The sequence below is a fragment of the Triplophysa dalaica genome, chromosome 4, assembly GCF_015846415.1.
Source record: "Triplophysa dalaica isolate WHDGS20190420 chromosome 4, ASM1584641v1, whole genome shotgun sequence".
Taxonomy (NCBI): Eukaryota; Metazoa; Chordata; class Actinopteri; order Cypriniformes; family Nemacheilidae; genus Triplophysa; species Triplophysa dalaica.
Window position 1 is genome coordinate 17,159,677 of NC_079545.1, and position 13,573 is coordinate 17,173,249.

The 13,573-nt window shown below is 36.8% G+C and overlaps 3 protein-coding genes across 3 annotated transcripts; 2 read left to right on the forward strand and 1 right to left on the reverse strand.

The window, feature by feature from the left end:
• On the reverse strand, window positions 1-3,194 carry anxa1a (annexin A1a). The gene is made up of 13 exons (XM_056745851.1): window positions 3,081-3,194; window positions 2,520-2,622; window positions 2,175-2,259; window positions 1,977-2,071; window positions 1,783-1,896; window positions 1,566-1,656; window positions 1,394-1,473; window positions 1,123-1,179; window positions 934-1,027; window positions 715-810; window positions 485-543; window positions 268-390; window positions 1-181 (listed from the first exon to the last, which is right to left on the reverse strand). Exons 2-13 carry the CDS (start codon window positions 2,586-2,588, stop codon window positions 128-130), a joined length of 1,017 nt encoding a protein of 338 aa, XP_056601829.1. The 5' UTR covers window positions 2,589-2,622; window positions 3,081-3,194; the 3' UTR covers window positions 1-127.
• Window positions 3,195-7,223: 4,029 nt separating this feature from the next.
• Window positions 7,224-11,769, forward strand: LOC130419218 (blastoderm-specific protein 25D). Its single transcript, XM_056745772.1, has 12 exons — window positions 7,224-7,254; window positions 7,830-7,922; window positions 8,012-8,134; window positions 8,277-8,369; window positions 8,510-8,570; window positions 8,769-8,866; window positions 9,154-9,330; window positions 9,875-10,020; window positions 10,399-10,496; window positions 10,584-10,633; window positions 10,718-10,807; window positions 11,120-11,769. The coding sequence occupies exons 2-12, from the start codon at window positions 7,830-7,832 to the stop codon at window positions 11,258-11,260; spliced, it is 1,170 nt and encodes a 389-aa protein (XP_056601750.1). The 5' UTR covers window positions 7,224-7,254; the 3' UTR covers window positions 11,261-11,769.
• LOC130419219 (uncharacterized) lies at window positions 11,761-13,481 on the forward strand. The gene is made up of 6 exons (XM_056745774.1): window positions 11,761-12,091; window positions 12,160-12,370; window positions 12,490-12,650; window positions 12,801-13,003; window positions 13,106-13,184; window positions 13,287-13,481. The coding sequence occupies exons 1-6, from the start codon at window positions 11,894-11,896 to the stop codon at window positions 13,332-13,334; spliced, it is 900 nt and encodes a 299-aa protein (XP_056601752.1). The 5' UTR covers window positions 11,761-11,893; the 3' UTR covers window positions 13,335-13,481.
• The last annotated feature ends 92 nt before the right edge of the window (window positions 13,482-13,573 follow it).

The window sequence follows — 13,573 nt, forward strand, 5'->3', positions numbered from 1 at the left end:
TTTTAGAACATAAACATAGAACAATTTTATTTATTTATCAAAAAATGTAAACATATGTTTATATGGCATATATAATTTTTATACTGATGAACAATCATCATCTGCATTCATTGGTTATTGGCGCAAATTAATTGCCACACAAGCCCAGCAGGATTTTCTCATAGTCTCCTTTTGTGTCATCCTGAAAACAAATGAAACACGATTTACTAAATAGGCTTTATCTAAAAATATAAATGTCTCATTAATAAATTGCTAAGATTTATTTACCAGGATGTCTTGGTAGAGGGACTTGCCAAACTTCTTCTGATACTCTTGCTTGATTTTGGCCAGGTCAATCTCAGAGCGGCTGACCAGTATTCTGGTCAAGAACTTACCCTTGTAACCGGAACCCTGTGAAAAGAAAGTCACGATTCTTGCTACAGTCAGTTTCATTGGTAAACAATTGTTACAAATTAAACAAAATGAAAAAATTTGTTATACTTGCCTTCATTGCTAGATTTAGTTTGTCAGCAAAGAATGCAGGTTTGCATCCTGCACATTTTACTGTCAAAGAAAAAATAAACCAGTGTTATCTTCTAGAATATAAACATATGCACATATTAATTGGAAATTGAACGCATGATATACTTGATCTTTAAGCAATCCTTGCCATACTTTGAACTTCACAGAAATTGGAGTGTATATTGTACTGTAAGGTTTTAAAATGTGCCTTACCGACAGCAATCAAGCAATTTTCAATGTCACCCTTCATCTCCAGATCAATGGCCTTTGCAAGGTCCACCTTACTGTACTTGGAGTACAGACTGAACACTAAACAAAAATCATATGTAGGCTACTGTCAGATACACTCTGCTGAGAACTGCAGATTCTTGAAACAATATTTTGCACTAGCTGCTCTATAAAAGGGAGACATACAATGGAAGATTAACATACTTTTCCTCAGGTGAGGACCACTCCTTGTAGTAAGGATGTCGATGAACACAGAGCAGTCTGTGCCTTTTCTTTTTTCTCCTGCCTCATATATGGCCTACAGAAAGAATGAGGGGTCAAGCGACATGCTTATACATGACAAACTATAGAGTTACCACACACATTTACTAGACAACACACACACAAACGTACCCTGGCATCTTTGTCAGCCAGGTCCTCTTGCACAACATGGTCTTCACTTTTGGTAGCCTGTGACAAAAAGTCAACACTTTACTAATGCTTGAGGATGCAGTAGAGCAGCATTTCTCCCCTCTGTATCTGTTCCAATAATCTGACACACCCACATGCATTTCAGGAACTCTGAATAGAATCAGAGGAGTCTGATAAGGGAGACATCTAAAGCATGCGGTACTACTAGAAGACAAAAAACGACATTATAATATGCAAGGGTGAATCCTACAACCTTGCATAGAGAGAGAAGAGCGTTCTTGAAGTCTCCACTAGTCTCAGACTTGATGTCTGCCTCTAGATCTTTTTTGTAGTCTACAAATGTAAAACAAATATTAATTATACAGAACTTGCAGGTCAGACAACCAAAGCATTTCTAAATCATTGATATTAGAATTTTAATTTACCATGTTTGTAAGCCTCTTTAAGATTTCTGATCTCTTTGTTGGTCCTGGAAGCCAAAATCTCAACAAGTGTTTCTTCATCCGTGCCTAAACCCTGCAGAGAGAAAAAGCTATTTTACTAACATTTATAACAATCCTTTGGGATACTGCATACAATGTCTATCTGTCTTAAAATATCCAACTTCATAGGAAATTAGTCTGTCAAATTTGAGAATGTTACCTTCATGGCGTTTTTCAGCAGAAAAGCATCATATTGCGCTGGAGGCATCAACAGAGCCAAAACCACTTCTTCCAGCTCAGCTTTAAGAGCAGCTTTCAAAGCCACGTCCAGAGGCTACACAAAGGGAACAAATCGGTAAGAATCGCTTTAGCATCAATTTAATTTGTGGTCCAATGAATGCGTGTGACACCAACCTTGCCAAAGGCTTGCTGATAGGCAGCCTTTATTTGCTGGCGTTGGGCATTGCTCCGGCGGACAAGAGTGTCAATGATTGTGGCCTCATCCACACCTGAGATAACAGAATAATGTAAATTGCAGACAACAGAGATTAAAGCGACGCAAATACTGGGATGTATAGATCGTACACACTTTTTTACATTAATACTCCTAACCTTTTGCCTTGATAGCTTTGTCCAAAACAGCTGCATCTGCAGATGCATTAAACTGAGGATAGGGCTTCACTGTCCCCTGTCCTTCCTAGCGGCAAGAAAGATATTGATTAAATTTATTCCAATAATAAAAATATATAATTGAAGACTAATTTGGAGCAGAAATAAGATTCAAATTTTATTCAGTGACATTTTGAAGACAATTTTAAGAAGGAAACATTGAAATGCGTTCACTTTAACGGGCTGAATGTGGCTAGAATGGGGAGTGGAACATTCCTATCTCTGACTCAGTGTGGTGCTGTTCACATTTTCCAGAAAAAAAGGAAAACCAAAATGAAGCAAACTTACTGTGACATCCTGCGAATCCTGCATGCCCTCATAGGCAAGCTGCTCAAGGAAGGCATGGATGAAAGACATTTTGGCACCTGGAACTGAACGTGGAAGACTCTAACTACATGGTGGAACATATAGAAAAACATTAACATACAGAATACAAAACACACTAAACTAGATCACTGCATTCACACGTATAAGCAACCATCATCTGCATATAGCTTATTAGGTTTCTAACAATCGGTTTTAAACGAAGTACACATTATTCACCAATATAAGATAATATTATAAACTTTGTTATTTTAGAATTTGAGAAGAAAGAAGTTACACAATAAAAAACTGAAGATGACAGCTTTCAATTCCAGAAAGTGGAAATGTGGTGCTTGACGGAGTTATTTGTGTGAATTGTTAGTTGTGAAAAGTTTCCAAAGCTTCCAAAACAGAATTACATAACTTGGCAAACATTTGATCAGCGTCAAACTATGCAACATTTTACAAGATTACAGCACTGGTCATATAAAATGCAAACGTGTAACATGTTAAAGAAAAAGTTAAGGGATCTCAGTTAGTACTTACCAAGAGCGAAGTCAGCAAGCGAGTAAAAGGGAAGCTTCAGCTGTATTTATACGCACCGAACCACACCTAGCAACATCACTTTAACTGTTGCGCTGCAACAGGGTGTCGACTTGACAAGCGTTTTCCTGCTTCCCTTTAGAGTGGTTAAGCATGGATGAATGCATGTGTACGGTTAAATTATTTGATGTAGTATTTGCCAACATTGCGTTGCGCAACGTTTTATATTTAAACCACTCAACAGAATGACGGATACATTAGGCTACAAACGGATACATTTCGCGGGTGAGAAAGGCCATTGGAGAACAAATATAAAGACAAAAAGCACGATCTGGTTCTCCCGCATTACTCTGTAAAACCAACCACTCGTTTCAATCGATGGCACAGACCATATAAATCAATGGTTCTCAACTCTGGCTCGCGAGATCCATTCTTGCTGAGTTTAGCCCCAACTCTGATATAAAACACCGGAACATGTTAATTAGCTTCTTTAGGAAAAGATGCGCTCGACTTAATGCTGCGCTGCGCAAATTTACCCGCTTATGACATTTAAGTACCGCGACAGCATTCAAGTGCATATTGCTGCGTGCGCATTTTAATTGATCTCGCGGTACTTTAATGCGATATGCCAAACAACCTGCGCAGCCCAGCATTAAGTCACTGATCAGCCTCTTCATGTGTTTTATCAGAGTTGGGGCTAAACTCGGGAGGAAAATGGATCTCCCGGGCCAGAGCTGAAAAACAACTGATATAAATACTTATTCTTCATACAAAAAACTGTCCATACACGGTTTCTTGCTGTTTTGTTATAGACATGTCAGCACACGTTTATGATTGACCCACCAAACACTGGGTAAACAGGTCTTTGTGTCTGTCATTCACACCCTTTTGACTATGTTTTATAGTTGAACCATTACATGTAAAGTAAAGTGTCACTTTTCACACTGACACCTATACAATGTGTAGTGTTCTTACCATTTCCTTTTTGTCTAACATGCGTTTTGCTTGAAATCTGTCGGCGCCGTCACACTGGTTATTGTAACAAGTCGAGCCGGTGTTGGACACCGGCGCTATCAACCACAACCTTCCCCCACAGCATCAACTACAACAAACCTACCATAAATTAAAACACACACAAAATATGTAAACACGATTTTGTTGATTATAAAAGAAAATGTTGAAGGAGCTTTTCCCTCTGCTCCTGTCAATCACAATTCCGCACCTTTACACCAACCTATTTTATCAAATTATGTTCCAGAGTATGCAGCATGTGGCCTCTTCAAAAGACATCAACCCACATTTACAGTGTATTACTTTTTTATTATAAGATTAGATGGACATGAAACAATTCCACATCACAATTCCATGTTTCTTATAGAGCTTGTGAAGGTGCCTTCACTTAGGTTTGGGCCTGGCTCAGTATTATGTGTATAAGAACATAGGCCATTAAGAAAGTCTTGAAGAACACATGATTTACGAGCATGTCATGGTTCACAACTCATGAAATTATAAAATCCTTTATTAAAGGAAGATGCTAATTGAGAAACCTCTCAGATGCACAACACAACAGCTTTCCATTAGCATTGCCCTAGAATAGAAAGACCAATGTGGATCTAGTTACAATCTCAAATCCCACACATTGGAAACCTGATGAGAGTCTGCAGCCTTTGTTGGCCAATCGGGCAAACTAATCCCCACTGAAACCTCACCCACAAAGGTTAATATTTAACAAGTGTTGAGAGTTTCGTTCCTCACATATACAAGCATCTTTCCAGTTTTACCTTTTCTCTTCTACGTTTTTCAGGCAGATATTCTTGGAGCACCCTGCGGTCTACTATTATCTTGGAATTAAGGTAATTCCTCTAATTTACAGATCATAATTTTCTTAAATATAATGCGTCTCCTAAAGCAAAACTGCTGAATAAAGTTGAGTGTTGGTATTTCGCTCTAACATCTTGTTTTCAATGGTATATTGGCATCATAGTCTGTTTACATTGAAATAAACTTGAGAGATTATCATTTTATTGCAGTTTTATTCTAAACAATAATTTGAGAAATATTTTGTTCATATTGTATTTTAACGCAAGTGATGCTCTTAATTGTTTATAGACATCTGTGTAGGATGTTGCAAAGGTTCTTTTGAACTGCAATGTTCAGTTTGCATGGATATGAGTAGATTCTGCTACTATCACCTCAGAGTGTAACATACAGTGTATATTGTGCATTTCGTTTTTTTCCCATGGTCAAACAGAGATACACTCACTTTGGCCAACATGTATGCCAATTCTGAAGCAGAAAATGTGTCCATGTCTTTGAACTTCATGGGCAGGAAGTTACGTAACCATACTGTTGCCCCAGCAGCAAGACAACGTACGTAAATATCACACAAACACAAGCCTGTACTTCTCATCTCTTGAAACATAGCTTTAGTCATAACTGACATTGTGTCATAACATGCAAAGTTAACATCACATTACACTGGGTAATAAAGGGCTTTGCCTTTCAATGCGTTTTTTTAACAAATACAGTCTGTCATTCCTGTATGTGTTTTGTTGGAGAACTGTCTTTTTGAACCTAACCAGCATGTTTAATTTTTTAAATGTTAAAAGACACCTAACTCTATGAGAACAGGCTAAAACACAGTTTTCTTTGGTTATCTCTAGGTGCCTGGGAGACATGTGATCTCACATCTCAGGATGATGCAGTAGGCACTTCCCGGGTGGTAATTTCTCATCCCATTTTGTCAGTATCAGAAGAGCTGCCAGGCAGTGTGCCAGACCTGAAAGAAGAGGTTCAGCGGTATAGACCATGTAACATGCACAACACACTCTTAGATCAGGATAAAAATAGAGGTGAGTCACCTTTCATGACATTATGCAAAATTTAAGTAATCTCAATCTTAACTTCCAAATCTTAACACTATCTAACTAACTTGTTCCATGCTGCACCTGCAACTTTTAATACAACAAATGTCTTATCTTTCTTTACATAGATGTTTTTTCCTTTCTCTTAAGAAAGAAAGTCTGGAACAAATGTTGCAACATGATGTTTTTCCTACTTCTGAAAGTGGTACAGGAAGAGATCGAAACAATAACTAAAATAAAAATAAACAAAATAGTCTCTGCTTTTAGAAATAAACAAAAGGTATAAACATACATAATATATTTTGATTGTGTACAGTAGAAATGGTTTAATATAATGTAAAATGTTTTTTTCAGTGTAATGTTTTGTCCACTTTCATTCTTAATTAAATACAATATGTTAATGGAATTAAATAAAGGAATACATAATAAAGAATGAGTTATGTTTTTATTTCAGTTTTATATTGCAGTCTTTTATTTTGCAGTTTTATTGTTTCAAACCTTCCCCAAGCTCTCACAAACAAAAGACTCTAAAAGTGAGCTTCTTAAGAAATAACCTGTAACATAAAGAACTCAAACACCCAACAAATAAAAAATTGAAAGAACTGTACATTATTTATGATGACCTGTGCTGGTTACATAAACTGTTTAGTTAAATTGGTCAATTTTGTTCTTCAAGACAGGTTGCAGCATGGCAACAATTTTAATTATTCTCAATTATAGATAATAAACCTTACTGGAATTTAATATATTTTTATGAAAGGGCTGGATAACTGAATCTCTGTTGAACAGTTGTGGCATGCGTGGATTACTGTACAAGTAAAGTCTAGCTATAAACCATAGACACAAGTTACATAAAATGTAGAGTACCCAATAGTTTTTAATACATCAACTGATACATCATTTAATACAAGCCATATATTACTTTCCTCATCTAGGAATGTTCATTAATCCATGCTTTGTATTAATGTAAAAAAGTTATTGGCCAAATAGCCTGCTGAAAGAAGTGTCACAGCAACTGCATGTTAATATTTTAAGGTCCAGCTAAACGTGAGGTCTCCTGGCTAAGGAAAGTTAAAATTAAATGGAACCCATTTAAGCGCTGGATTGGCACAGACCGACATCATAATCCAAATTCTACTTTCAAAGGTAGGCTTTTTCAAATTTGCAAAAAATTAAAAATGTTCATTACAGTTGTATTATTAGCATTCAATGTGTCTCCTATGAGTGCAGGAATGAGACATCGTGAAGATCAGCCTGCAATGGATGTCAAGATGTTTATTCCATACGACTCTGCAAAGCTTTGCATAAACCAAGTATGTTGATATTACTCCATACAGGACTATTTTGTATGTGTGGTAAAGTGTGAACTGCTTTGGTAATACAGAATAGTTATGGTACCAGACCAAAGAAACTGAACCATACAATATTTGTTATATTTTGATAAACATTGTTGTTTATCATGGTCCATCCATAGACATGCATCCTAGACAAAGCTTTTTTTGTTTGAAGCAGAGTTGCACTTCCTGCATTAGTCATGTGTCTGTCACGCCCTCTATTGCCCTTGGGAAATGGGGTGAGGAAAGAACATTCATCTGATGTCATGTGTTAGAAGTTAGTCTTGGAGAAAAGCCCATTCATGATTTAACATTTCTAAAGAGTTGTCTGTTACAGCCACCTATCAACTCAGAACATCCTTATTTTCTTATGATGTCATAAGGACAAATCTCAACAGGTTCTATTACACACCCATTTTGCTTGATTACAGATCTATTACCTGTCATGTGTAAAACCCATAAGTGTAATCAATAAATAATCTCAGGCCAAATAGATGTTTCCATTTTCCCTGACACTATGTATTGTGGTTTATATTTTGTCATCATATCAACAGATGACAGATGATATGATGGCAATGAAGACCAGGCATGAAGAGATGATCAAGGAACTGGAGAAGAACATTCTCATGGCCTCACGAGAAAATCAGGTGACAAAGAGGAGAGATTTAAAAAACAAAGAATGTGGCGCACTCGGATGCTTTCATATATTTATATATACACGTGCATGTTTGTGCAGGAACAAACAAAGATTAAAATAAGGATATATTACCAAAATAAGTTTAACACCCTGAAGAGAATCCTGGATGTTTATCAGGAAAAGGTGGGCAGAAGAAATGCATTCTGGGAAGAGAAGGTTAGGGTGAGTCACAAAAGAATCATCAAATTTGTTCTACTTCTTCCTTTAATCCCATATCAAGATTCACACATTATGTAATGTTTAATATTTTACTCTATTATGCAAGTTTTAGTAACTATGTCATATGCTCTCTTGGTCTGATCAGACTCTGGAGAGTCTAAATAATGGCCTTCAGGAGCAACACAAAGTGCTTCACCAGAGGAACAGAGAAGATTTAGCAGCATGGGATGGAGAGAAGGTGTGACATAATTGTAGCACTTTACTGTTTTTTTTAAGAGTCTGGTAATCAAAGTAGTCATTTCCTAGTAATTGTTTATAGTTATATATCACACTGTGTGAGAGATATCGAACTAAAGGGAACAATAAAAACATTTGCAGAACAAGATGATGGAATTGTTTTCCTCCAGATTGGATCTCCTTCATAACCATCAGGCTTCAAGTAAGATATGTATTTAGGTTATGCAATACGTATATAGATTAAATTGGTTTACAAATACATTGTGCTTTTAATGCATTGTGCTTTGTGCTTTTAATGCAGAGATGCATATGGAATGCTACTGTACTCTCCACAAAATAAGTAGTAATGTAGTAAAGAACTGAAGAAGTCATTTTTAAAGATGTAGAATCTCTGTGACAGCACTTCAGGAGCTGCAGTTGGCCAGGGTAGAGATGGGGAAAGTCCAGGAGATGCTGGAATCCTCTCAGGAGAAGAAAGAACCAGAAAGTGAAGAAAAGGTAGAACATATTGATTATTACATACTACTTCACGGCTGTTTTCAAATCTTTTCAGTCTTTGTAAGAAGGGATAAAACTCAGAATTGATGTTTATTATTAAAAGTAGGCTAGGTCTAATATAATTTTTACCGATCTTCTGTCATTAATTTTCTTACTGTATATTTTTTGATCTTCTGTAAGGGAACTTTAACAGGAAGAATAATTTAATTTTAAGTTATATATTTATTTATATATTATAATTGTATTTGAGAGTTTGACCAAAGTGCTGTACACCCATTAAATATCAGGACTGCAGAAACTCAAATGAACCACTAGAGGGAGCACAGGCCCGTCTGGAGGTTCTGAAGGGTGACCTGCTGAAGAGAGAAAGGGAGATCTCAATGCTTCTGGAAGGAAAAGAGGATGTAACAGATTCTGTTGAACAGTCAGCATATGCTCACCTCCTGAGTGCTGTTATTAAACAGGTGCTCTTGAATACAGAACATTCAAAAAATACTATCACAAGTGTTTTTTTCTTCCTCCACATTATGATTTTAGGACCATTTAAATACAGAATACTATCACTTTGCTTATGATTATGCATTTTTAGATTCAGCATATACCTTAAAGGAACAGTTCACCCAAAAATATAAATTCAAGTTCTGAATCTAGAAAAAATGTATTTGTTCTGATGAACAGAGAGAAAGATATTTCCTATAGCTCAATGGTTAGAGCATTGCGCTAACAATGGCAAGGTCATGGTTTCGATCCAAGGGTTTACAAATAATAAGAAACAAAATGTATAGTATAATGCAATGTCAGACGCTTTGATAAAAGCATCTGCCAACTGCGTAAATGTGGAAAATGATTGTAATCAAACAGTTCTTGGCCACCCCTCAAATCTTTGTATTTACAAGGATTAAGGATAAATTAAACAGGATAAATTAATCACTGTTCCATGTTCTTTTTATACTATGCACACTGAGTCATTCAACTTTACAGTTGTTATAGTTGTTCTTTGTATTTCAGGCTCATCGTGTTTATACTGAGCTGACAGAGGCTAAACAGCAGTTTGACCGGATGTCAGAAGACAACCAAAAAACCCTGGTAGAGATTAAAGAAAGCCAACAAAAAGCCATAGAAGAATCCAACCAGAAGAGTCATGAGGAACAGGAGTAGGTTTTTAAAGAGTCCGGATATAACTTTAAACATGCGTATTTGCTTACTGGACGATGCACATTAGAAATAATAGTTATTTTAGAACTTTCAGAAATGAAAGTTCTATCCTTATTTACTCTATTTACATTATTTAAATAAAATATTTTGATGTTGATAACCAAACAACGGCGGTACCCATTCGTTTCCATTGGTTTTGTGTCCATGCAATAGAAGTGAATGGGTAATGCTGCATTTTGCTTACCAACATTCTTTAAAATATCTTGTTTTGTGTTCTGCAGAAGAATGAAAGTCAAACTGTCAAAGTTCAAAGTTTTAAATGAAACGTGGGTGGGTAAATGATGACAGAGTTTTAAGTAAAAATGTTACGAACTCAGGGTGGAGCCCCAGGTGGATGATGGATCACAGACCAGTTTAAAGCACCATGAGGTCATACAAGTGGCTCTGGAGTGCATCAAAGCTGGGACTGTCATTGGTAAATTCAAAATTATGTAAAAAAGTAAATGTCCTATTATAGATGTACAATATAATGAGCAATACGTTTATTCTGACACATTTATAGAGTCTGACATGAATGAGGCGTGGAAAGTAGAGCTGGATGAAAGAGTCAGGGTATGTCGCAAATGCAGAAAGACATACTACTTTCAATCTGCACTCAGTCTCACTACAAATTTACGCTTTGTCACCTTTTTTTAGAAGTTTGAGGAAAATTTCTGCAAGAATGGACGGTTAAACTGTGATATTGAGAAGGGTGTGGGCCAGCAGCTGCTCTTATTGCAGGCTGAGGTGACCATAGTCAAACACAACTCACTTAACACTTGCAAAATCACTTTCTCCATTTGTTGTCTAAGCATAAGTTAATACATTTTGTGGAAAAAACAATTGCTAGTGACATAAGAAAAAAATGATTAAAGGTAATATTATATGAAAACAATATGCAGTGGTTTTTAGCACATTTGTCAAGTTTGATGGAAATGTCTAAAGATATTTTACTTTAGAACTGTGAATCATATTAAACACCCAACATTACACCTCTAAATTGCAACAGGGATTGTCAAAGATTACATCTACTCAGAATGCGTTCTTCTTTGTTTTTAGTTAAAGCAGATCAAAGAGGAAAACAAGAAGATTGTTGAGAACTACACAGCTGAAAGGACCATGAGAAAGAAGTATTACAACATGGTGGAGGACATGAAAGGCATAAAACATTCCCCACATATATCTTCAGTGCAAACATAGAAATTTGTTTATATAGAAACTGTTCCCAGTCACGACATGCCCAGAAACTCCTTTTTTGGCTATTTACAAGTCTTTGGGCCAGATACTGTGTTTCAAAGACTCTTGACTGGTTTCCCAGACATTCTTCTCCTGTATTCAAATCCAACAGTAATAGATGAATATCAAAAACTAAGGGCATTTTGTGTTCTTGTGTAAAGATTTTGAATGTCTTTGAATTATTGAGTAATATTAACACAAACCGTATGTAGATAAACTCTGCACATGTTAATAAAGAATCAAGGTGCTTAGCACAACCTTTTATTAAAACCTGTGCAGATACAGAAGGTATAATTTTTGACTCCTATAACGACTGACTTTGACTTTATGTTCGGTCTTTTAAAGGTAAGATCAGGGTGTTTTGTCGAATAAGGCCCCTGACACGCACAGACCAAGCGCGAAGAGGTCACACCATAGTGACTTGTCTTGATGACTATTCTGTGATCCTGGAGACGCCTCGGGGACCTCGTGAGTTTCAGTTTGACAAGATCTTTAACTCAGAGTGTACACAAGAGGAGGTCTTTCTGGAGTCCAGTGGGTAAGTGTGCTATACTATTACTGTTCATACAGTACATTTTTATCCATTTTGCTGATAAAATGCGAACTTCTCCTAGGCTAATCCAGTGTGCGATTGATGGCTTCAATGTATGCATCTTTGCATACGGCCATACAGGATCAGGAAAAACCTTCACGATGGTTGGAGACAGAGATCAGAGAAACCCAGGCATCATTCCCAGAACCTTCACCAAGATCTTTGAGATCATCCAGGAGAATGAGTCTAAATTTGATTTTAAGGTACACTTGGATAGTTTAGGTTACATAGGCTGAGCTGATATACACTCTCCTCTGCTGTCTATCCTCAGGTTTCAGCCTACATGTTAGAGCTGTACAATGACCGTCTACAAGATCTGTTTGTAAGCCCATCTGAAGCGTTCAGCAAGCGGATCGAAATAAAGAGGGACCGAAAAGGTCTTATGTATGCCCAGGGAGCAGAGACAAAGGAGGCGACCAGTGCCAGCGAACTCTTTGTATTATTCGAGCAGGGATGCGCAAACCGTCACATCGCAGCCACCAGTATGCATTTCATAAAAATGGATTCATTGCATTAAATATTAATAACTGGTCAGAACATGAAGACTTGACATAGCAACTGTTTTGGCACAAACTCGGGTTTTCTTTATTTATTGATTCAGAGATGAATGTTGAAAGTTCTCGTTCTCACCTGATCATTGGCGTCATGATCGAGAGCTGCAGTCTAACCAATGGGAGCGTGAGCTATGGGAAACTCAGTCTTGTGGACCTGGCAGGAAGTGAACGAGCAGCAAAAACAGGAGCCAAAGACGACCAGCTCAAGGTTTTATGTCTAACAAAAAGCTAGCAAATGTATTTTGTTCACAGATTCAGGTGATGCCTTAAAATGTGAACTTTTACTCAATGTACGTCATTTTAAAAGTTATGTCTTTCATTTTACTGTACTGTTTTGTGTACTGTTTGTTTCTCCCAGGAAGCAAACTCTATTAACAAATCTCTGAGTGCTCTTGGAGATGTAATTTCAGCTTTATCAATGGAGCAGCCTCATGTTCCATACCGTAACAATAAGCTGACCCAACTCATGCAAGACTCACTGGGAGGCAATGCCAAGACCCTCATGTTCCTCAACATCTCCCCCTCTGACAGCGACCTAGACGAGACTCTTACCTCACTCATGTGAGATACAAATATCTTACTGGGAGAGTGACGTAACACTTTTCAAATGTTTTTGAAATGAAGTTGTGTTTCCTACAATGTGATGTTAATATCTCAATGCAGCTATGCAACTCGAGTAAAAGCCATTACCAACAGTGCTCAGAGGAACATAGACAACAAAGAGATCGCCCAGCTGAAAGAGGTATGTATCGTTAATAGTTTTTTTTCACAAGACTTATTTTATCCACGAATGATGGCATCAAAATTTAATTCTCTCATTTCTACTTTATTTTTTATTTTTAAGGTGATTTTAAAACTGAAGTCAGGCCAGCCTGTTGAAGAAGACGCATAAGCTTCATGACATACTGTATAATCCTGGATAATATAGCTTTGTTTTCAATAAAAGCCTGTTTTCTTTTTAAAACTTATGAACCTGAAACTGAACCCTAAGCCTTGAACTCAAAATTTTTAACTCGAGTTGAAGCTAGAGTACGTGTATGTACTGTAAAAACAGAATTACATTCATCTTTTGAATTTTCATGCATTCCAATCTCAGTAATGGCCTTTTTGTGTGTAATTTGTCTGTTGTTT

Bases quoted from the DNA above. Each gene is read 5' to 3' on its own strand.
- LOC130419219 (XM_056745774.1), top strand. From the start codon at position 11,894: ATGCGAACTTCTCCTAGGCTAATCCAGTGTGCGATTGATGGCTTCAAT. The intron at 12,371-12,489 runs GTATGCATTTCA...TTATTGATTCAG, and splicing joins CCGTCACATCGCAGCCACCA to AGATGAATGTTGAAAGTTCT. The intron at 13,185-13,286 runs GTATGTATCGTT...TTTATTTTTAAG, and splicing joins AGATCGCCCAGCTGAAAGAG to GTGATTTTAAAACTGAAGTC.
- LOC130419218 (XM_056745772.1), top strand. From the start codon at position 7,830: ATGACAGATGATATGATGGCAATGAAGACCAGGCATGAAGAGATGATC. The intron at 8,135-8,276 runs GTGAGTCACAAA...TGGTCTGATCAG, and splicing joins TCTGGGAAGAGAAGGTTAGG to ACTCTGGAGAGTCTAAATAA. The intron at 8,867-9,153 runs GTAGAACATATT...ATTAAATATCAG, and splicing joins AACCAGAAAGTGAAGAAAAG to GACTGCAGAAACTCAAATGA.
- anxa1a (XM_056745851.1), bottom strand. From the start codon at position 2,588: ATGTCTTTCATCCATGCCTTCCTTGAGCAGCTTGCCTATGAGGGCATG. The intron at 1,897-1,976 runs GTTGGTGTCACA...CCCTTTGTGTAG, and splicing joins ATCAGCAAGCCTTTGGCAAG to CCTCTGGACGTGGCTTTGAA. The intron at 811-933 runs GTATGTTAATCT...ATTTTTGTTTAG, and splicing joins TGGTCCTCACCTGAGGAAAA to TGTTCAGTCTGTACTCCAAG.